Here is a 23,192-nt window from a genome sequence, read left to right on the forward strand (position 1 = left end):
GACTTCCGCACAGACGCGTCGCATACGCAGAGAAGTCTCGGTCTGCTGTGGGACATAGGCGACGACAGCTTCATCTTCAGGGCTCCTCTTCAGGACAGGCCATATACGCGGCGAGGAGTTCTGTCGACCGTCCACAGCCTTTACGACCCGCTAGGGTTTGTGGATCCAATGACGGTTCTCCGTGCCTTCTCCTAGTGCCCTCTAGTTCTTCTCTAGTGCCTTCTCCGTGACCTCGTAACGAAGGTTTACGAAAAGGACGCGCCACTTTCGGACGAAAGGAAGCAGAGCTGGGACAAGTGGAAGAATTCTCTTCAGACGCTACATCACCTCCATGTGCGAAGAACTTATGCGCCAGTCTCGACGCTTGAAGCCGAAAGTAGGGACATTCATGTATTTTCAGACGCGTCCACAAGGGCCGTCGCAGCGGTGGCATACCTACGCGTGACTGACAAGCAAGGAAACAGACACGGCGGATTAGTCATGGGAAAGGCCAAGCTTGCTCCACAACCACAACACACCATCCCAAGGCTTGAGTTGTGTGCAGCAGTGCTTGCTGTAGAGATGGCCGATTCCATACTACGGGAATTGGACTTCCAGCCGAACTCGGTCACATTCTTCACGGATAGCAAAGTGGTCTTGGCTTACATATACAACGAAACAAGAAGGTTCTACGTGTATGTGGCCAACATGGTGCAGGGGCTACGTAGTACCACGCAACCTGAACAATGGAAATACGTTCACACAGACGAAAATCCAGCAGGCCACGCCACTAGAACGATTGCAGCGGCACAGCTTAAGAGCGCGAACTGGTTGTTCGGACCTGATTTTCTCTCACGGCGAGAAGAGGAAGCACGATCGTCGAGCTTCATCCTGCTAAATCCTAATGAAGACGGAGAAATGCGCCCTGAAGTCTGCACTCTGGCGACGGAGGTGAACAAATGACAGCGACTCGGAGCCGAACGGGGCTTTCATAGGTTCTCGAACGGGAAATCTCTCCCTCGTGTTGTGGCAAGTCTGATCCAGGTTTCCTATCGCGCAAAGAACGTTTCACAGGAAGAGGTTGCTCCCGTTGAGGCGCTCTCCAAAGCCAGGCTTGTCATCATTCGGGCAGTACAGCAGGACGCATTTTTGAGGAGATATGCTGTATCCAGAGGGGAGAGAAGGTTCACAAGACAAGCTCGCTACGAAAGCTTGACTGATTCTTAGACGCCAACGGCTTGATGCGTGTCGGCGGCCGCTTGAACAGAAGCGACCTTCCCGACGATGAGAAACACTCTCTTTTAATGCAGGGTCGGCACCATGTGGTGACGCTTCTCGCGCGCCACCATCCCGAATGTGTGCAGCACCAGAGCCGGCACTTCACAGAAGGAGCCGTACGAGCTGCTAGATATTAGATCGTCGGAAGTAAAAAGTGCATCTCATCCGTGCTCCAAGCATGCATTTCATGCAAGAAGCTGCGAGGGCGCTTTTACGACCAGAAGATGGCTGACTTTCCGGCAGACCGAATCAGCACATATCCTCCTTTCACGAATGTTGGCATTTATGTTTTCGGTCCTTGGATGATTGCCTCTCGCTGAACGAGAGGTGGTGTTGCGAACAGCAAGCGCTGGGCAGTCATGTTCACTTGCTTAAGCATTCGCGCAGTACACATGAGCTGATCGAATCAATCGACACGTCGAGTTTTATTGATGCCTTCCGAAGGCTCCTAGAAGTGCGAGGGCCCATCAAGCTAATACGCTCTGACTGCGGGTCCAATTTTATCAGAGCTTGCAGAGAACTTGGAATTAGCGCAAAGGGCATTCATCGTTCACAAATAGGCAAGTTCCTCAGTGGAAACGGCCGCAAATGGATATTTAATCCACCGTAGGCGTCCCATATGGGGGCTGCGTGGGAGCGGATGATCGGCATTGCACGCCAGATTTTTTACTCAATGCTCATGCAGTAACGTCATCAACGGCTCACGCATGACGTTCTTGCAAGCTTTTTGGCAGAAGTTGGGGCCAATATTAATGCAAGGCCCATAACTCCCACTTCATCTCACTACGAAGATCCCACAATCCTAACTCCGGCGACACTGTTAACCCAAAAACACGGAAACGCATCTGTAACAACTGGGCAATTAGACGCAAGCAACCTCATCAAACATGCTGTTTGTTGAGGTTGCTTGTGTCTAATTGCCCAGTGGCGTCTAGTGCAAAACCTGGCTGACGAGTTCTGGAAGTGCTGGCGCACACGGAAGTCACTACTTTGCAGCAACGTCGAAGATGGCAAATAGCAAAGCCCGACCTCAAAGAAGGCGGCGTCGTTCCACTCAGGGATAAAGAAGCAACCCGCAACGACTGGCCCGTCGGAGTGATTACACGAAGCCTGCCCAGAGCGGATGGAAGGGTGCGCAAGGTCGAGCTGAAAACAGTCACAGACGGGGTTGTGAAAACATGCTTGCGAACAACAACAGAAGTTCTGCGTTTGCTGTGACCGTGATATAGTGGTGGCGTCTTAACAACGAAAGACACCAGGCGGGCAGTGTTCTGTGGGGAGCGCGAACGCTCGGCCAGACTTTTCTTTCAAGAGGGAAGCGAGTCTTTGTTAATTTTATCGCTGTCTGTTTCACTGACCCCCCCCCCCCCCCACGGACTCCGAGCTGTGCGCGAGAGAAAGGACCTGCTCCCTCCGTTCGGTTCCAGGAAGTGACCCAGTGACGAGGCTTCCAGGTATCGGGTGATGCTTCCGGGGCCCAGGGGACGGCAGCAGGGATGGAAACCGCGGTTTGAAAAACGCGGGACGGGCACACTCACCCCATCGGCCCTAGAGACAGGACCACCTCATTACGGGCTGAAAAACTGAACGTTTTGTGTATTTATAACTTCTTTTTTGACCTTCTTAGTTTAATTAAAGTTTGTTTTAAAGGTTGAACTACCTTCGAACCGTTATCTAGCTGGACAGCGGCCGCTTTGATCCCGTCAAGTGCGATTCGCGAGGCCAGTGTAGAAAGCATGTTGGCCACAATTGAATGCTGACTTTGGGCACCTAAGATGTTGCTTTACATAATGCTCTTTCGCACACAAACTCGAAAAAAAAAGAAAACAGAGAGAGACAAAAGGAAAAGAAAGACGAGCTGTACACATACAACTGTTTATTCCGAAAACAAAGCCTCCTATATATACAAAAACTCACACATGCGCAAGCGCATAAAGCGCGCAAAGAACGCTTGTCAGCCGAAAGCATGGTTATCACTTTTTTTAAATGCTTAGCAATCCCAATTCCGAATCATAAAGCGTAACAGAGGTTTGACTAAAGCAAGCAGGACCAGTGGTTTGGATATAGCAGTCCTCTAACAGTTCACGTACGGTTTTGTTCTTGTTTCTGCCTAGGATCCTGATATTTAAAAAAAAAAAAAAAACAGTGGTTCGCAGTCGGGACAAGACCAGCAATGTGCAGACATGTGCGCAGTCGTATCTTTTTTGAAATATTTGCGTGCTGTCTCATTCGGTCGTTAACACAGCGCCCAGTTCGCCCAACGTAGCACTTGCCACAGCTAAAGCCTGTTTCACATGCAAGCGATTGAGCGAATGGAGCGAACAGCGGCGCGGCGCTGCGAAGCTTTTCGCGAGGTTTCGTTTCACATGCATTGCCGCCGCGCGTTTTCCGCCGCTGCGAATACCACTTGGCAAAAAACGCGGGACTTTCAGCCAGTTTCGGTAGTTTGCGACTACCAATATAAGCGTTGCTTTGTCCCTGATTCTCAAATATTTATTTTATATATACATATCCTGCGCTTTAAGTATCTAAATCATGCTTACTTATTATATTTTGTGTTGTTTTTGTAAAAAGATGCGCATATGCGGCGCACAAACTCGCGAGCGGCTCGGTATTCTGCCATAATGGATGCTAGCGTGCGGACGGAGACTGAGATGGAGATGGATTTATGTGCGCCGCATGACGATTCCTACACGCATCTCCTTTTGCTCGAGGAGTACTGCCTTTTAAAAGAAAGGAAAGCTTTGCTCGAACTCCGGGTTCCACGGCGTTGGTGGGTGAGACCCATCTGGGAGAATCGGAAGGAGGAATCCGAGTTCCACACCGCGGTGAGGTGTGTTTGCACAGAAATAGTTATCGTGTTGCTGGTACTTTACTCTGCAATATTTTCGTGCAGATGCCGCTGCTCATGAACGCCGACACGGAGTATTTTCAGAAGTACTATAAGATGTCGGCCGCTTACGAAGCCCTTCGTTGTGCGGGAACCTATACCGTCAATAGCACGACTTGCAATGACTCTCAGGAAGGTCGACCCGCCGTGGTTGCTCAGTGGCTATGGTGTTGGGCTGCTGAGCACGAGGTCGCGGGATCGAATCCCGGCCACGGCGGTCGCATTTCGATGGGGGGAAATGCGAAAGCACCCGTGTACTTAGGTTAAGTGCACGTTAAAGAACCCCAGGTGGTCGAAATTTCCGGAGTCCTCCACTACGGCGTGCCGCATAATCAGAAAGTGGTTTTGGCACGTAAAACCCCATAATTTTTTTTCAGATAGGTTGCCGCATTTTATTGATAAATCGGTGACCCGAGTACGCCAAGCTGACATTACTTCTGAGCTTCCTTCCATGTACATGGCATCGGGGATGCAAATTCAAGATATCGCCCTGGCATTCGGAGTGGGCATCTCAACAGCTGATATTATTAACCGCGAGACTTGCAAGGTGTTGTGGGAAATTCTTCAGGCCGTTTATCTCAAGGTATGTTGTTGGCAGGAAGAGACCGTTTATGGTGGATCCACACGACGGACGAAATCCGTCTTTTTCGCGACGGACTGCGCATCACGTGACTACGCGTCACGGATTTGTGCCGTCCGGGCGTCGTCCGCGACCCCCACGGACGGAAAATGCCGAGCTATTTTTCGCATCCGGATTTTGGGGGTCGAATGCTGCGGATTTAGCTTAGCGTGCTCTACAGTCTGGCAACAAGCGCGGCTTTGGGATCTTTCTGAAACAACTTCATCGCTGCTAACTCCATTCGTGTCCAATTCGGACAAAACAACAGCCATTGCGGCCAACCGTCGTTTCCTTTCGATCTCCATTTTCATTCAGAGTGAAAACACCTATGACAAAGTCTTTGTTACACCGATGGCGCCATCTAGAGTGAGTAAAAACAAGCAATTATATTAACTTACGGCCACTGAGATCCGCCCGGGCCGCCGCAACATCTTCGAGGCCATGTTCAGCCAATACAGCCACTCTAAGCCTACACGCCGAGAATCTGAGTATCGCTTTCGGAAACGGTGTCCACTCATCACGAATACATTGCTGTCGAAGCTTCTAGACACAAATTTAAACCAAATACAATCCTCAGTTTGAAAGTTACGGGCCACACAGTGGACGACGACGACTTGACAGGTTCGAGGCGGACGGCAGTCGCTTCGGGCGTAGCCGCCATCTTTATTTTTCCGGCGCGGTCGTCTACTCAGTCCGTCCGTCGTCTGGATGCGCTTCGCAGCCGGACGGGCGGCGGAATAAGCGTCCGCGGCACAGATTTGCGCGGAGCCGTCCGTCGTGTGGATACACCATTAGATGGAGGTGAAACGCTAGGCGCCCGCGTACTCTTCGATGGCAGTGCGCATTAAACCGGTCGAAATTAACCCCGAGCCCTTCACTACGGCGTCTTTCATAGCCCATGTCGCTTTGGGATGTTAAACGACCCCATACACTACAGTAATCTTTTTCTCCCCATATGGGATGTAGGTATCCTACATATTGTAAGAATACTACAGGGATAAATTCATATACATAATGATTGCTTATTAATCATCACTGCATATTCTAAGAAATTTGTTTTTAAGAACAGTTTAGCAATGAGCATCGTGTGAATTAGACACTGTCCACTCTATGTGCACATTGTAAATGACAATGAGGAAGGGCAAATTGCAAGAGAGCAAAGGGAGAACTGCATATCACGAATGTCCACTGTAATATTTCCAAAGGCACCTGTCCGTTTAAATACAAACTGAAGACAAAATAGGAAGCATGCGGATAGTATTGAGAGTGTGAAGTCTCAAAAAGTATTGCATGTGCTACAAGAGCTCAAGAGCAAGCTCATGCAGTCTTCCCACCAACGTGCACATGGTTATATACTGTAAGGATACCAGAATTATATGTGTGGTATGCACTCTTTGATTTGGAGTGTTTAGTGAATGGTTCCTAAGCTTACATGCCTCCCCCCTTTCAAAAAGAAAGAATAAGCTGTATGTGATCTGTTGCTTGAGGCATTAAGTTTTATCGAAGTGTATATGTTGCTCTGCTTGTCAGTTCATACTACAAATAAATAGGACGGACTAATGACAGGGACGTTAAATAACTGCAGGATGGCACTTCTCTTTACATGCCGCTCTTTGGTTTGCACTGTTTCTCATCTTACACTAAAAATGCCTTTATGTCTCCAGAAGAGGGTTGTGCGCCTGTCCCGTCTCGCTTGCGGTCTGTTGTGTTTTTCGGCGCTACAACCCTCTTCTAGAAACATGCACCAACTAGCCCCCCAACAAGTATTACTCAGTTACCTTTATGTCTGCTTCGTTCCCACCACAGGTTCCAACTACTTCCGATTGGCAGAAGGTAGCCGAAGGATTTTTAGAAAAATGGAACTTCCCACATTGTGTAGGCGCCGTGGATGGGAAACACGTGCAGATCCAGGCCCCACCAAATTCAGGCAGCCTACACTTCAACTATAAAGTAATGTACACATTGACCCGTTTTTGTTTGTAAATCACTATTTTCTCAATATTAACCATTCATCATTCCAGGGCACATACTCTATAGTACTTATGGCTATAGCTGACAGCAATCCGAAGTTTATCCTTGTAGACGTTGGGGCCTATGGGCGGCAGAGCGATGGCGGAACACTCGGAGCCTCAAGGCTAGGGAAATTCTTGGAGCGTGGCCTCCTTGGTCTCCCTGCACCAAAATGCTTACCAGGGACTTCAGCAGTGGCACCCCACGTTTTCGTAGGGGACGAAGCGTTCCAGCTTCGCTCCGACTTTCTTCGGCCTTACCCAGGTAGAGGCCTAGATGACGGCAAACGAATATTCAACTCTCGGCTCAGTCGTGCAAGGTTTGTTTCAGTGCTACATTGATTTACGGCGTGGGTGTCATCACTGGCCTAGCGGCAGAAATTGTTGACCTAATTTGATGTACCTCTCGAGATCACAAGTGCAATGTACTTGTATCAAAATTCTTTTTATTTCAGGAGGTGTGTTGAAAACGCATTCGGGGTGATGGCCTCGAGGTTTCGCATTTTTCGCCGAGTTATTAACCAGCTCCCCGAGAATGCAGATTATGTCGTAATGGCTGCATGTGTGCTGCACAATTTTCTTAGTGAAGATGCAGCTTACATGCCACCAAACTATGCGGACTCAGAAGACTGCTACGGTAACGTGACTGAAGGCCAGTGGCGGGAAGAAGACACCCAAGCCATGCTTGAATTGGCGCCTCCTGTGGGCCATAACTGCAGTCGCAGTGGAGCTGCAACAAGGGAGATTTTCAAGGACTATTTTAATGGCACGCAAGGAGCCGTGCCATGGCAGTGGGCATCAGCTGGACTGCGGCACTGAAGACAATGCTCTGTGCCACCTCTCTCTCTCTCTCTCTCTCTGTGTGTGTGCGTGTGCGTGTGTGTGCGTGTGCGTGCGTGTGCGCGCGTGTGTGTGTGTGTGTGTCTGTTTGCGTGCGTGCGTGCGCGCGTGTGTGTGTGTGTGTGTGTGTGTGCGTGTGTGTGTATGTGTGTGTGTGTATGTGTGTGTGAGTGTGTGTGTGTGTGTGTGTTTGTGCGTGTGTGTGTGTGTGTGTGTGTGTGTGTGTGTGCACCAAGCAAGTTCGGCATGGCGAAATAAACATGGCATGGGAATAAACCGGAATACGCCTTATTCTTCTTCGCATGATGGGTGCACAAGAAGGCCCACTGGGTATTTCCCTTCACTGTAATGCTCACAAATGCTCAGCAGCTCCATCTTTAAATGCATCAGCATGTGTGCAGGAGTTGCTTCAACTTGTGGTCTAAGTGACAGCAAAAAATGGCTTGAAGCGTCCATCGGCCTGTGAGCAGCAATGGCATTCCGCACGGATTGCAGCTGCCTATCTGTCTCGTCCAGTTCGTGGCGCCTTTTTTGTCGTTTATTTACCCTTGATGACGGGACACCGCTTGTGCTGGGGGTTGCCGTCATAGACCCCGCTTCATTTGCATCTGCACAGCCTGGGGTTTGAAACAGTACTTCGAGGGTGTCCAAAGAGGCATCTGGATCCTTCTGACTGTTTCGCGCTGGGCTTCCGCATGTAGCTGCACCACTGTTGGGCGCCAAATTCCCATTAGCCGCTGAGTTGTCCAACGAGAATATCTGTGCGACCAACTGAGAGATCAGTTGGTCCAAGGTTGCAGTAGCTCCTGCGTAAAATGTGCACAAAGTATCAACTTGTTTTCACATGCATATTACTCGTTGCTTACCGTCTCGCTTCAACGGCATCCCTGAAGAACTCTAGCTGCTGCATATATGGCCAAATTGATTTGCTAGCAGCTGCTGCTCCACTCTTCTTGGTGTCTGCTTCATCTTTAATTTTCTTTCTAAAAGTATCTTTGAGATTTTTTCACCTTGTTTGGATTTCTTCTATAGTCACTGAATTGGGGACCAGTATACCACATGCTGTTAATTAACAGAAGGGATAAATAATTTTGAGCTCATATAAAGGCCAAAGTTTTGCATGAACATGCGGATTTTGCCATCTGTGAGCACACTAATAAAATAAAGCCCACATGAACGGGCCTACTCGCAGTAGCTTTAGCTCGGGCGCAACTCCGATGCGGCCTATTCAAATACGTCTAAAACGCAGAAACACTTTTCTAAAATAACCACTGGGCCGATTTTAATGAAATTTGTTGTATTTGAGAGAGAGAGAAATTCTAGTGACTGTTGGTAGCGGAACTTCTATTTAGGGCCTTAATTTTGTTACGAGAATTTCCAAAAATTCGGAAGTTAACAATAGAGGCACCAAGTTTACAAATTACTCTATCAAGAGCAGATATCGCGATTATGTAAACGGCATCTATTAGATCATTCAAAGCGGAGAAATTCGACATGCTAATTTATATCTTACGTGAATTCGTTACGATATGTACAAGGGTTCTGCAAAAATTGTATTTCCACATTACCAAATTTTTTGAACATCATGTGTGACATCAATTCTGTCAGCGTTAGATGTACTATTAGATGCAATTCACCTAATTCTGCCATCGTTTTTCATTGCTGAATTACGGAGTAGTAAACTTGGTAGTTTCGTTTCCCGAAAATGTGCGCTTTTTGCCAATTTAGAATAAAAAATTGGCCATTTAAATAAAAAATTCAAAACAAACAGTCTCTAGACTTTAAGTTTTTGTTTTAAGTGCGACAAACCTCGTCAAATTTGGTGCAGTGGTTGCCAAAAACGAATTGTCCTTTTAGATATATTTAGATGGGAACACCTGAGCTAAAGCTTCCTCTTATCTAAAGGAATGACGGCTTTCTTTTTCTCGCGGTTACATAATTAAAGCAAAAGCATTTCGCTAGAGAAGCGAGAAAAAATACTTTTAACACAAGCACTGTCATTTCATTCAAGAGTCTGCAACATTAAAAAAATATTCATCAACACTGACAATCTCGGAGTTCAATACAACTGTTTTTTTTTTTTTTTGCTTAGCGGTGTCAAAGTGTTTCAGCAAGGCGTCCCTTACTTCTTCCCAAAGGGACTCCTTAGACGTCCTATTGCGGAAGTTGTTGTCTTTCACATTCCAGAGCAGTGGCCGTGTTGAAACTTCAGTGGTAAGCAGTTCGTTTAACAGCTCTCTTGGCATGTTGCCCGTAGCACGTGTAGCAAGTAAATAAACATCCTCCTATGCGCAGGCTTTCCCGCACTAGTCCTCCACTGATCACGTGTCGAGACGGGCCGTTCGGAAGCGGTGCTGCCGCTCTGCCGCTGCGACGAAATTCCAACTTGCCCGAATCTCGCAGCTCCCGCCGCTAGTGCCGCCGCCGCCGCTCGAAACAGATTTCTGCGGCGCGGCGGCAGGATTCGCGAGCATTTTCGCTTGCATGTGAAACAGGCTTAAGAGGAATAAGATAAACTATTCCAGTGAAGCAATGCACGTAACTCTTAACGTGCTGTACTGTACACCCGTTCGTAACGCCACGCATGATTCGGAGGCAGAGGCGGGCCACCTTGTTCGGGGCGGAGAAGAGCACAGGTACTCCATATCTGTTCGCCGCCTTCTTAAGGTTAAGGCTAACCCTGAGAAGGTACGGGACGACTTGTGCCTTTTCTAGAGCGCTACGCTCGACTTCATCGACCTGCTTAGGCTTTTTGTTGCCTTTCAGCTTCTGGAGCAATGTTTCCTCCACTGGCATCAACTCCGAGCGAGGGTAGTCGGCTTTTAAAAGCCGCTGAACCTGACTGTCAAAACTAACGTGATCCTATGATGACAGGATTATTCAAGCGCCGACCCCAGGCAGGTTGTTTGAATCGCTCGTTTTATAATTTTTGAGTGGGCGGAATCGTATGGTAAAGCTGCTTTTTAAAAAAGCCCGTGGTGAGTAGCACCAAGAAACATGTTGTTTTAAAAAGGTCACATTTAAATCTAAAAACTGCAGCTCGTTGCCAACCGGAATCTCGTGGGCAAAAAAGATAGGCCATTGCCGTGATGTTTAAAATGGCTTGAAACCGTGCTGATTTCATTATTGTAAGTTGAAGAACGCTGTTCGTCCAAAAGGATTAAAAAATCGTCTACATATCTAAAAACATTTATCTCATGCGTGTTATTAAAACAATTGTCAAGGGTTATATCCATTTGAGAAAGAAGTAGGTCCCATAGCAGGAGCACTAGGCACGAACCAATACAGATGTCCAGGTATAGTTGGTTGTCAAAAATAATAGATGTACATTTGAGATAGCCTTCCAATAAGGTCTGATAATTGTCGGAGCCACCCAATTGCGTTTTGGAATATCGGTTTACCATGTGCATCGATGCGTGCTTGGATGGCAAAAAACAATTCGCGATGTGGAATAGAGTACAATAATTCTATATCCACACAAAAGCCAAAATCAGTGTTATGATTGGCACACCAGAAAAACTGATGATAACGTCGGAGTTACTAACTAGAAAAAGATCATCGACTTTGAGTTGCTTAAAGGAATTCAACGAAAATCGGCTAACCTCGAGTTGCCAAGTGCCACGTTCACTAACAATGGTCCTTAAAGAGGTACGGGCTTGTGCGTTTTTCCACTAAAAAACACAGCGAGCGAGTCATATTTCATTTTTATATGCTTTTTTGCATGTTATTTACGTTGTTGTCTTCGCAGAAACGAAGAAAATCTTTCCTCACGTGGAATGTCCGGACTTTTTGGGGGGGGTATTCTTGTTAATGGCAATGACCGCTTTTTCTTTAAAGGTACCTTTAGGCAAAACAACAAAGCGGCCATGTTTGTCTGCTTGCAGCAGGCGCAGGTCTCTCTGCTTGAAGTAGGTTACAATACGCTGAATTGAACAATTTTTATTCCCAAAAGTGCGATTTGCAGCACTTTTGTAAAGAACTCAGCGCTAACAAGTAAACACCTTTCACGCTGTTCTACTTCCGCTTTTGCTGCCATACTTCTATTCAATGCAGCTAATTCATGCGCGGTTATTTTTGGTTCCATTTTGGCGCCTAATATGGCTACCGATGGAATATCGAAGAAAACGTAAGACGCTTGGTCCACAGAGAATCATACCCATACTGTTCGGCATCCTACACTGGCGACACAAGACTTTCCGGAGAGGTTGCGCTCCATCAGTGATGGCGGCGAACGACAATTGTTTCTTTTTCTCGTCTGCTAGTAAGAAAGCATCCAAATCTTTCCCAGGTCAAAATCCACTCGGCCAGAGAAAAACGAACGCTCACCGATGTGCGCCGCGCTATGGTCGGGGCAACACGAGAAAAACGCATGCGCTCTGGCTGGCTCTGGTAGCGCGCGGGTAGAGAGAACAAGAAAATTGAAGAAGCTGAATGTGTCGTCAAGGATAACAGCCAAAGCAGAAAAATATAAATAAGAACGTAGTTTCCTTTGGTGGCTTTAGTGTGTTCACATGGATGCTTTGACGCAGATGAAAAAATATGTTGATATTGTGATGCAGGTTCTTGTGTTCAAAGGTTCTGACGGTTCTCTGAGGCGGAGCCTCCGAGAACCCAATTGAGGACAAAGCCGTTTGTTTCAAAAACACACGCACAAACTTTTAATAAAACTAGAAAGAGGAGAAAACATAAAGTAAGCACTTAAATAGACATCACGGCATGAAACACACTTAGGGCTAGAATGGCGTTAGCAGTATGTGAGTCCGGGCTGACCACGACTGCAAGGGCGACTAATAGTCTCGACGTGTAGAAGCGGCGACAAGATAACGAAAGAAGCGGCGCCGGTCTCACGAAAGGTCGGGGACCGTTGATCGGGCGACCAGAGCGGAGGGGGAAGGTGGGCGGGTTTGGCGGCACGAACAGATGGCGGCAGCTGGGCGTAGAGCTCGGGCCTGTAGCCCGAATGCTCTCGTCCTGCCCACGGGCGCAGAAGCTCGCCGGCCTTGGGCAGCAGTTCATGATCGAGTAGAGTGGAAACGCACAGCAACGGGTTGGCAGGAGGCCCCGAATTAACACGGCAAGCTGGGCGAGTTGGTGATCGAACGTGTTCTTATGGGTGGGCAGCGCAACCCGGACGAAGGACGAGAGAAAGAACTCAATACTTCCCGGTCTTCCCAGACTTCACAAAACTTCACCCAGCCCTTGTCGGGTGAAGTTCTGGTGGCTCGGGTGTGGAACCCGACGGCCTGTGTTCAACACCCGGTCCGGTGGCCGACCTTCTGGCGTCGCTTCTTGGAACTCCTCCCTGCGTCTCCTCCGCTTCTGCCAGCGCGCCTCGCTTTTTTGCCACTTTTGCAGATTCGTCGTTTGCTCATTGGATGTTTGGCGCTCTATGGTTTCTCCTGATTGGGTGGGCTTTTTATGCGAAGCATATTACTAGAGCTCAACCCACCTCCTCAGGCGCGGCGGTGTCGCATTCAATACCACGTGACACCGTGACGTCACGACAGAGGAGAAACGGGGCTCCAACTCGCGCCGTCGCTCGCGGCGTCGCCTTCAAGGCTGACCACGTGACACCGTGTTCGTCACGACAGAGGAGAAACGGGGCCTCGCGCCGTCGCTCGCGGCGTCGCGGCGGCATATAAGCAGCTGCGCTTGTTTCTAGGTGGCTTTGGCTCAACTCTTGCAAGATGGGCTGGGTGGGATTCGAACCAGGGTCTCCGGAGTGTGAGACGGAGACGCTACCACTGAGCCACGAGTACGATGCTTCAAAGCGGTACAAAAGCGCCTCTAGTGAATGCGGTGTTGCCTTAGAAACGAGCTGTTTCTAAGGCTCAGGCGTGCGTCGCTTGCTCAGGCGCACATTTCGTTGCCGCGCCGAACGCTGCGTTGCTCGACGCTCACTGCGTCCAATGCGGGGCGCGTAGTCGCTGCGCCGTAGCCCATTGTCTTACACCCCTTGGCGGGTCGACGGGAACGTTGTCGCGTTCCACTCTTGAAGGCGAAGCAGAGTAACGCATGAGTTGTTTCTTTGTCTAGCCGAACCAAATATAGCCAAGCAACAGCAGTTCACCAGGCTAAACAGTGGTTCAACAACTAAAATAAAGGCTAGTATGCTTCGCATCCTGGGCTTAACCTTAGCTAAGCCACAGCCATTTTTTCTTTTAGTTTCTTTTCTTGCACTGCGCGTTCACGTGCCACACGCTCTCCGGCGTTGTCGTTTTCCATCCGGCACGGAATTCGCCTTGGCGCGCGCACTACTTGTCGTCTCCCTCTTGTCCTTTCCAACCACCGCACCGTGTCGCGCACTAGGCCCATCACAGATGTTCTTTTCTCTGACATGATAGCACAAATGAACCACTACAACGCTGCGGGTGCATGGGCGTTGCCACGAAATCCAGCCCGAGTTCGCAAAGGTCGCGGCGAAATGTCTTTTTGAGCGTGAAAGACATAAATCCGGGATGATTTCCGGCGTCGGGGGTTGTTTTAGTCGGCGGTGCATGACAGCCCGAAAAAATTTCGTGGGTGCGGGGGGGCTCAAGCCCCGTAAGCCCCCACTCCCACTGTCGGTGCAGCGTTTCGGAGACCGAAAGGCGTTCTCTAAAATTCAAGGAGGCCAAATGATGTGGTAATTACTGTTTTTGGAATGTCTTCTTCTGCGACGGGAATATGGTGAAAGGCTCGCACCAGGTCAATTTTAGAAAATACTGCTGTGCCATCCAGTGCTGACGTGAAATCTTCGATGTTAGGCAATGGGTACCGATCCAGAATGGTTTTTGCATTCAGGGATCGGTAGTCCCCACACGGCTTCCAGTCACCTGATTTCTTGGGGACCAGGTGGAGCAGAGACGCCCAGCTGCTGGACGCGTGCATGCGTGCGATTGTGTGTGCGTGTGTGTCTGTGTGCGTTATCGGAAGCATCGCGTGGCCACATCGGTTTTAACTTTCGCACCCTAAAACGACTATGTCAGACTTCAGCAAAACTTCTGGAAAGTGGTCCCTAGTGAATTTCTCAAAGGGTCCTTCAGTAGGACGTTGTTGCTGGCTAGTTGGTTCATACTTGAGAAAAGCCGGCTGATCCCACGCTCTGTGGCAATCGATGTCATGCGTAGCAGTGCGCGGGGAGCCTACGAAGTTAACGAAACGACCATGAGAGCACCAACACATGGTAGGCGGCTGTTTCATGACCTACATGAAACGCATGCCATGATATTCATTTTATGACCGATCATTTTTGTTCGTCATGAACTCTTCTCACACCTCGCCAATTTCGGTACATACCAAGACGTAGGTGGCTGTTTCAAGACCTGCAGGGCGTGAGTATCTTGACATTCATGTCATGACCTATCATTTATGTTTCTGATATACTTTTGTCATACTATACTAGTTATGCTGCATACCAAGTTTACGAAAAGACCATGAGAGCACCACGACGTGGACGGCTAGATAGATACTGTCAAAGTGCCAAATATTCGCCAAGAAATGCTTCTCATTTACTAGCCTATGCTTTCATTATGAAGAATAAACAGTTGGCAGTGTGGGCTCGTGGTGTATTGTGTGTTCCTTCCGCTTGCCCTCTTTTTTATTTCCGCGCAGTTTTAACCTTCTGTTGAGGATTGCTAGCGACCGTCGCACGTTTCTTGCAACCGTGGTAGGGGCCCGGCGACGCACCAAGAGGGAGCCCGTGAACGGACGAGGGGCACCCAGCTGGACCCGCAACCTGATCTGTGCCCCGTGTTTTCGGCGAACCGCCTGCTGGGCGCGAATGGCCGGCGCCTCCGAGAAGGACGAAGGCGTCGGTGTGGCCAACGGACAGCTTGCATATTTTATTTTCTTTTCTCTTTCTTTTCTCTTCACTGCGATGTCTTTTGTAAAATAAATGTTGAGTCTTGAAGCGAACCCCGACGAGTGAGAATCGTTCCTTCGAGGCTCCTGCCTGCGTGGCCGCTGTACGCCGCCCGAAAGAGTCTCACGCAGATTGTAGTCCCACTCGCGAAGTGACTTCCACAGTGTTGGTCGTAGCCTTTATTCCACACCTTCTTTCAAAGTCACCGAATGCAAACATTGTAACGTCCACCGCCTAAATTTTCCTTTCCTCTGCAGTTGTGAACTTGCTCAGTACGAGAAACAGCCCCCATCCTGCCGTCACCTGGATGCTGCGTCATTGTTTTCTATTTTCCTCTGTACTACCATACAAGTCTCGAAATTTCTTCCCCGATATCTTGCCATGCATACCCTTTGCTATCTTCTGCGGCCGCTCCAGGGGGACACCACGCCTGCTAGCAACTATATTGAGTTGATGAGTGAGCTTACGAAGATAAGGCACCACCACACGTCTGAGCGGTTCACGTGCAATGGTCTTTTCGCTTTTCTTTTCTGAATAAAGGCCACACCCGCCGTGGTTGCTCAGTGGCTATGGTGTTGGGCTGCTGAGCACGAGGTCGCGGGATCGAATCCCGGGCACGGCGGCCGCATTTCGATGGGGGCGAAATGCGAGAACACCCGTGTACTTAGATTTAGGTGCACGTTAATAAACCCCAGGTGGTCGAAATTTTCGGAGTCCTCCACTACGGCGTGCCTCAAAATCAGAAAGTGGTTTTGGCACGTAAAAACCCCATAATATTTTATAAAGGCCTCGGCAACTGCAGTCAGGAGCGACAAAGGCAAACCTGTTGCCAAAAGTCGGTGCGCCTAATCAGTAAAGCTATGCTGCATTTTATGCACGCACGATGTCTTGAGAGGCGAGTCCATACAATAAGACGCAATTCTTCGTTTTACAACTTTGGCATGAGCCGACTTAGACGCCAAGAGCTCCTTTTGTGCCGGTGGTTGGTAAGCCCATCACACGTCTATCGCGAACATGGAGCCTAAGGTCCAAAAACTGCAAAATATTATTATGAGGTAGCTCGAGAGTAAGAACAAGTGCTTGTCCGTGTTGCTTCAAATCATTTAAGATCTTATTAACCTTATCCCGGTAGGATGAGTCATACAGTAAAAAAAACTAAAAAATATTCAACGTACTTAAAACTCTTCAAATATTCCTCTTCTTAAAAACATAGTCTAAAGACAGGTCTACATTAGCCAAAAGATTATCACAGAGAACTGGAGCAACACATGACCCAATACAATTGCCATTCCGTTGTAAAAAAGGCTGGCCACTAAAAACAATAAATGCAACGTTAAGGTAACATTTCAAGGGACTTAAGAAATTCCCCACTGATTGTCCCACATCATTCTGGAACGCAATCGTACCGTTATCCTCAGTCAATGAATTAAACGAAGACAAAAGTTCCGGCTGTAGCACTGAATAGAATAAATCTTTTGCATCCACAGCGCAACGTAGAAAGAAGGAAGGCCAGAGCGGTGGCGCTCCTACGCCGCGCAACAGAACTCCCTGGCAGCAGCTGCTTCATTGACGCGGCCCAGTATGGCAACAGCAACAATTTCACGGTAGTGTCAATCAACCACAGGGGTTCGACTGTTAACGCCGCTTCGGTACGAAGCACGTCGTCGCGTGCGGCCGAGCAAGTGGCCATTGCCTTGGCCCTCCTGGACGACGGACATGCCAATATCTTTAGCGACTCCAGGGCAGCCATCCGCGCCTTCAGCGTTGGCGCCGTGTGTAAGGAAGCCTGTCGCATCCTCCACGGCAAAAGCATCGCCACCCACACTCTCACGTGGTTCCCCGCTCACATGGGATCCATCATGGGAGGCCCCACAAACCTCAACGAGCTGGCCCACTCCAAGGCGCGAGGTCTCACTTTCCGCGACCATGGAGAACTCCAACGCCGGCCCGCAGTGGTGGAGAACAGAGATCAACCGACCACATACAACAAAATTGCGCAGCACTTTTATCTCGGCAGGAGAGACTTTCCCCTTCCACACAAGAAGTTAAACAGAGCGCAGGCATTGACCCTCAGATTATTGCAAACAGGATCATATCCCAACCCGGCTTTATTCCACAAAATTTATCCCGACACCTATGCCTCTAGTTCTTGCAGGCACTGCAATGACATCGCTAGCCTAGACCATATGCTCTGGCGTTGCCCCTCGTTACGAGGCACAGAACAAATCAATGAAGACAAGTGGCTCTCCGCTATCAAGAGCCCGGATGCCGGGGCGCAACTATGGGCTGTCCAGAGGGCCCACGATGCAGCGGTCGGGCAAGGCCTGACTGTCCCAACGTGGGAGCGGCCCACATCGCGCTGAGTCGCGTACCTCAGGACCTTATTAAAGTTTTGCATTCATCCATCCATCCATCTATGTCGACACAAAGAGCATAATCAGCATCTTTATTGTCATGCAGAAACTTACCCACTTAACCCAATTTCTTAGTCCGGTAAGGGTAGTTCCCCGCTAGCAATTTTAATTTCTTCTGCAAGAATTAGCTTACGTCGTGCTACCAGCAACCAGGCTCACTTATAGTGGTTCTGAAAGGTATATCTGGTTTGCGCGTCCCTGCAGTAGAAAATGCTGTTACACATTTGGTTCCACTTACTCCACTAGCTCTAGCAAGTGACGTCAGTTGCAGTTTGATGCAAAATGCTATAAACTTACTGTTTACTCTGAGCAATGTTTTCGTTCGTCTATTGTCCTCGCTTCTCCGTTGGAACATGAAGTTTCTCGGACGATGATCGGCAGTTGTTGATCGAACGCAGACAGAAAGCCATGGAGATCAGGCGTACAAAAAATATTTGTAGGTAAACTTTTCTATATACATGGCAGATAAAACAAATGCACTACAACTTGAACAATTCAGTTACGAAGTCTGACTCTTCGACTGTCTCAATCACTGTTAGAACGCAGACTAGTTTTAACGCACATGATACGGAGCCTCATTGATCTATCAGCAATCCTTATTTCAGCCCAGTCTCGTCTTAACGTACATGGTACGGAGCCTCACTGATCTATCAGCAATCCTAATTTCAGCTATTTCTGAGGAACTGCATGTCGTCTCAATTATTATAGCTGAAACAGACAAAGAAAAAGGGCGGTAGTGTGTATATCACAGAGAAATATCACAGAGAACTGGAGCTACACATGACCCAATAAAAATGCCATACCGTTGTAAAAAAGGCTGCTCAATAAAAACAATAACCCTTACGTTAAGGTAGTAGCCCTAAAGACTTAAGAAATTCCCCACTGAGAGTCCCACATCACTCTGGAACGCTATCGCACCGTTTTCCTCAATGCATGAATTAACCGAAGACAAAAGTTCACGTTGCAGCACTGAATAGAATAAATTTTTTATATCAACCCAAAAAGTATAACTAACATCGTCACTGCCATGCAGAAACTGACCCACCTCATCCGATTTCTTATTCCGGAAAGGGTCGCTGACCGCTAGCAATGTTAATTTCTTCTACAAGAATTGGCTTACGTAGTGCTTCCAGCAACAAGACTCACTTGTAGGACTCAGCTCTTGCAAGACTCACAGCTACGCCTCCCTCCCATGTGACTTCTTCGGATGCCTTCATACGGGACATGCTGCATCGCTATGACCTTAGTGGGTGCGGCGGACCAAGCGTCGCAATGTGGCCTCGCAAGCCGTTCTTCTGCTTTGTGCAGGTTTTATTGACCCAACTTCCAACCTTCCAGCCGGAGCGGATTCAACGCAGCGCGTGGCCGATGGATTCAGCGACGCATCATGCACCGTATCAGCTGTGCTCATGGCTGCACGATATCGACATCACAGCTACGCCTCCCTCCCATGTGATTTCTTCGGATGCCTTCATAAGAGACATGCGGCATCACTATGACTTTAGTGGGTGCGGCAGACCGAGCGTCGCATTGTGGCCTCACAAGCCGTTCTTCTGCTTTGTGCAGGTTAGTGTTCACTATAGCACAATCAAAAGTGACTACCATGGCCTCCTGGTCCTGCCGTGCCTATGCCAGTGCGTTGAGATTGCATGCGAAGTTCTTTGTGCATGTGAACTTTTATTGTGTGGGAACATTGAGGTGAACCCGGGTCTTTGACACGAAAACTTTATTGACCCAACTATTTGACGTGCAGAAGGAGCAAGTCACAGAGATAGCCACCCTGAAGAATCAGCAGAGTGACATAGGAAAAATGATTTCTGACCTTAATGAGCGTTTCAGCGATTTGGAAAGGCGCGTTTTGCGAGTTGACAGCCTAGAACAGACAGTAAAGTTGCTTCAAGCTAAAGTAGTAGACCTTGAAGACAGGATCAGACGCTCAAATCTGGTTATCTTTGGCATACAAGAAGACAGGGGTGAAAATGAGACAGCTCTTCGCGCAAAAGTGATTGAAGATATTTTTTGTAAGATACTCAATGTAACACGTTGCTTTATCGCAAGAATACATCGCATTGGAAAGGCGGGAAAGAAATGACCACTGATTGTATTCTTTCAAAATTACAACGAAAAACAGGAAGTTATAAAAAACGCGCGAAAGCTCAGGGGAATAAAAATTTCCATTCAGAATGATTATTCGGCGGACACACTAAGGAAACGCAAGCTGATATGACAAAGCACCAAAATAGAAAAGCAGCAGGGCAAGAAACTGACTCTTCAGCATGATAAACTGCGCTAAGACAATGACTTATACGCATGGGTAGATGACGTCAATTCTAGGGTAGGATTGGTTAGCCGTCAAAGAACCTTCAGCAAAAATTGACAGGAAACTTCATGTACTGAAGAGCTGCGTCTGTTAAATATAAACGCGCGCAGTGTTGCGAATAAAAGTGATCAGCTTGAAGCCATCATTCTGGAATACAGCCCTCATGTCGTCGTGATCACGGAAACTTGGCTCCGTGATGACATTCACGACAACATCTTTCCACCTTCCTACCAAATTTTTAGGCGGGATAGGAATACAAGGGGGAGGGGGCGGCGTCACCGTCTTGGTTAAACAAAACATTCCAGCAACTCTTCTAAGACAAATCGACAATCATGAAAGTATTTCGTTAAAGTTGTCATGCTGGGACTTTCTTTATTACTATTCGCAGTGTATCGTCCTCCCGATGCACCCCCGCAGTTTTTACATGATCTATACGAACGCATGTCGAATTTCCCACAGGAGAAAATAATTATTGGAGGCGATTTCAGCCTCCCTGGTGTTGATTGAAACAATCCTTTTGCTTCTCATGAGCATAGCGTGCACAATCAGAGTGTACTAGACTTAATGTTGTGTAGGAACCTGCAGCAATTGGTTAAGCAACCTACTCGTATTCAAGGCAGTTCGTCCTCAATATAGGATCTTGTTTTTGTAAGCCGTTGTATGGAAATTTCTTCTGTGTCAGTCGAACCAGGTCTTTCAGATCACTACATGTTGAAATTCTCATGTCCTCTAAAAGCACGAAATAGTTCTCCTATAAAAACAGTGACTATTAAAAACTTTATTTCGTGCTGAAGATGAAAGTATTTTAGACTATCTTGATCTTAAACCTCAGCAGTTTTGGTGCGCCTGATGTTTCAGAGCTATGGGATAAATTTAAACAGTTATGTTTGTACTGCATAGATAAGTTTGTGCCAAATAAAACGAAAAAGATGAAGAAAAAGAACCTGTGGATAACGCGCGACATCTTGCACAAGAAAAGAAAACTAAAACGGTTAAGATGGCGCGCTGCCTCCCACAGCGTTATCCGAACTAATTAGACACTAGTCAACCAAGCTGTAAGCCGTGCAAAGCAGGACTATTTTCAACATACGCTGCCAAACTTTATCCTGACCGCCCCTGAAAAATTCTCGTCCCACTTGTGCCAGAAAAAACAGGGCGTTACACAAATAATGCATAACGACACCCTAGTTACAGATAAACAAAGAATCGCTTGCATTTTAACGTTTACTTTCAGAGCGTTTTCCCAAAGGCTTGCGATGCCGCATGCGTCGATACCACGTCATGTCATCTTGACTCCCACATTGTATCATTATCAGGCGTGGTGTCTATGCTCCTCAATTTAAAGTCTAAACCTTCACAAGGCCCTGATAATATCCAAAATGCGTTTATGGTTGCCAGCTATTTTGTAATCATCTTCCTTGCTTCCCTACGTTCATCCAGCATACCCGCCGATTGGAAAACAGCGCGAATCGTGCCAGTATTCAAAACAGGGGATAAGTCATTCGTCTCAAATTGTCGTCCCATATCTCTCACTTCTTCCTGTTGCAAAATTCTTGAGCATATCATAGCCAACTATATCACTGATTTTCTAAACAATAGGAATATATTAACCCCTTTTCAACATGGTTTCAGGAAGGGTTTTTCCACTGTTACTCAATTGGTCTCAGTCGTACATACTTTCGCAACTATTCTAGATAAATCCGGACAAATTGATGTTATTTTTTTGGACTTCATGAAAGCCTTTGATTTAGTTCTCACGCTAAACTGATTTTCAAACTTCAAAATATTGGCTTTCCAAACTTTATTGTGGATTGGGTTTCCGCTTACTTTTTTAATCGCACACAGTTCGTTAATATAAACGATTACTGCTCACCAAACTTCCGGTTACATCAGGTGTTCCTCAGGGATATGTTTGAGGACCTTTGCTTTCTTTAATATATATTAATGACATTGTTGATGTTATCCCTGAACCTGTCGAAATAAGGCTATTCGCTGGCGATTGCGTTATGTTTAAGGAAATTGATAGCGTATACGATCAGGTGCTTCTAAATAATTGCATTAATAATGTTTATCAGTGGTGATACCAATGGGGTATCAAGCTAAACTTCGAAAAAAAGTGTACATGAATGTAACAAGAAAGAAAAATTCCTTCTCTTTTCCATACGCGCTATCATCTCACCCACTCAAAGAAGTCAGCGAATATAACTATCTTGGCGTAACAATAACAAAGAATCTCAATTGGAATAACCACATATCTAACATATGCGCATCCGCCTTCCGTAAGTTATGCTTCCTAAGATATCATCATAATCATCAGCCTGGTTACGCCCACTGCAAGGCAAAGGCCTCCCCCATACTTCTCCAACAACCCCGGTCATGTACTAATTGTGGCCATGTTGTCCCTGCAAACTTCTTAATTTCATCCGCCCACCTAACTTTCTGCCGCCCTCTGCTACGCTTTCCTTCCCTTGGAATCCATTCCGTAACTCTTAATGACCATCGCTTATCTTCCCTCCTCATTACGTGTCCTGCCCATGCCCATTTCTTTTTCTTGATTTCAACTAAGATATCATTAACTCGCGTTTGTTCCCTCACCCAATCTGCTCTTTTCTTATCCCTTAACGTTATACCAATCATTCTTCTTTCCATAGCTCGTTGCGTCGTCCTCAATTTAAGTAGAACCCTTTTCGTAAGCCTCCAGGTTTCTGCTCCGTACGTGAGTACTGGTAAGACACAGCTGTTATAAACTTTTCTCTTGAGGGATAATGGCAACCTGCTGTTCATGATCTGAGAATGCCTGCCAAACGCACCCCAGCCCATTCTTATTCTTCAGATTATTTCAGTCTCATGATCCGGATCCGCGGTCACTACCTGTCCTAAGTAGATATATTCCCTTACCACTTCCAGTGCCTCGCTACCTATTGTAAATTGCTGTTCTCTTCCGAGACTGTTAAACATTACTTTAGTTTTCTGCAGATTAATTTTAGACCCACTCTTCTG

The 23,192-nt window shown here is 47.4% G+C and overlaps 1 protein-coding gene across 1 annotated transcript; it reads left to right on the forward strand.

Annotated features, from left to right (window-relative positions):
* Nucleotides 1-480: 480 nt before the first annotated feature.
* Nucleotides 481-7,594, forward strand: LOC126530146 (uncharacterized). Its single transcript, XM_072288292.1, is given in 5 exon segments — nt 481-703; nt 4,525-4,730; nt 6,573-6,770; nt 6,773-7,095; nt 7,360-7,594. Coding segments are annotated over 5 exon segments (1,185 nt in total).
* The last annotated feature ends 15,598 nt before the right edge of the window (nt 7,595-23,192 follow it).

The sequence above is a fragment of the Dermacentor andersoni genome, chromosome 5 (genome assembly GCF_023375885.2).
Source record: "Dermacentor andersoni chromosome 5, qqDerAnde1_hic_scaffold, whole genome shotgun sequence".
Lineage (NCBI taxonomy): Eukaryota > Metazoa > Arthropoda > Arachnida > Ixodida > Ixodidae > Dermacentor > Dermacentor andersoni.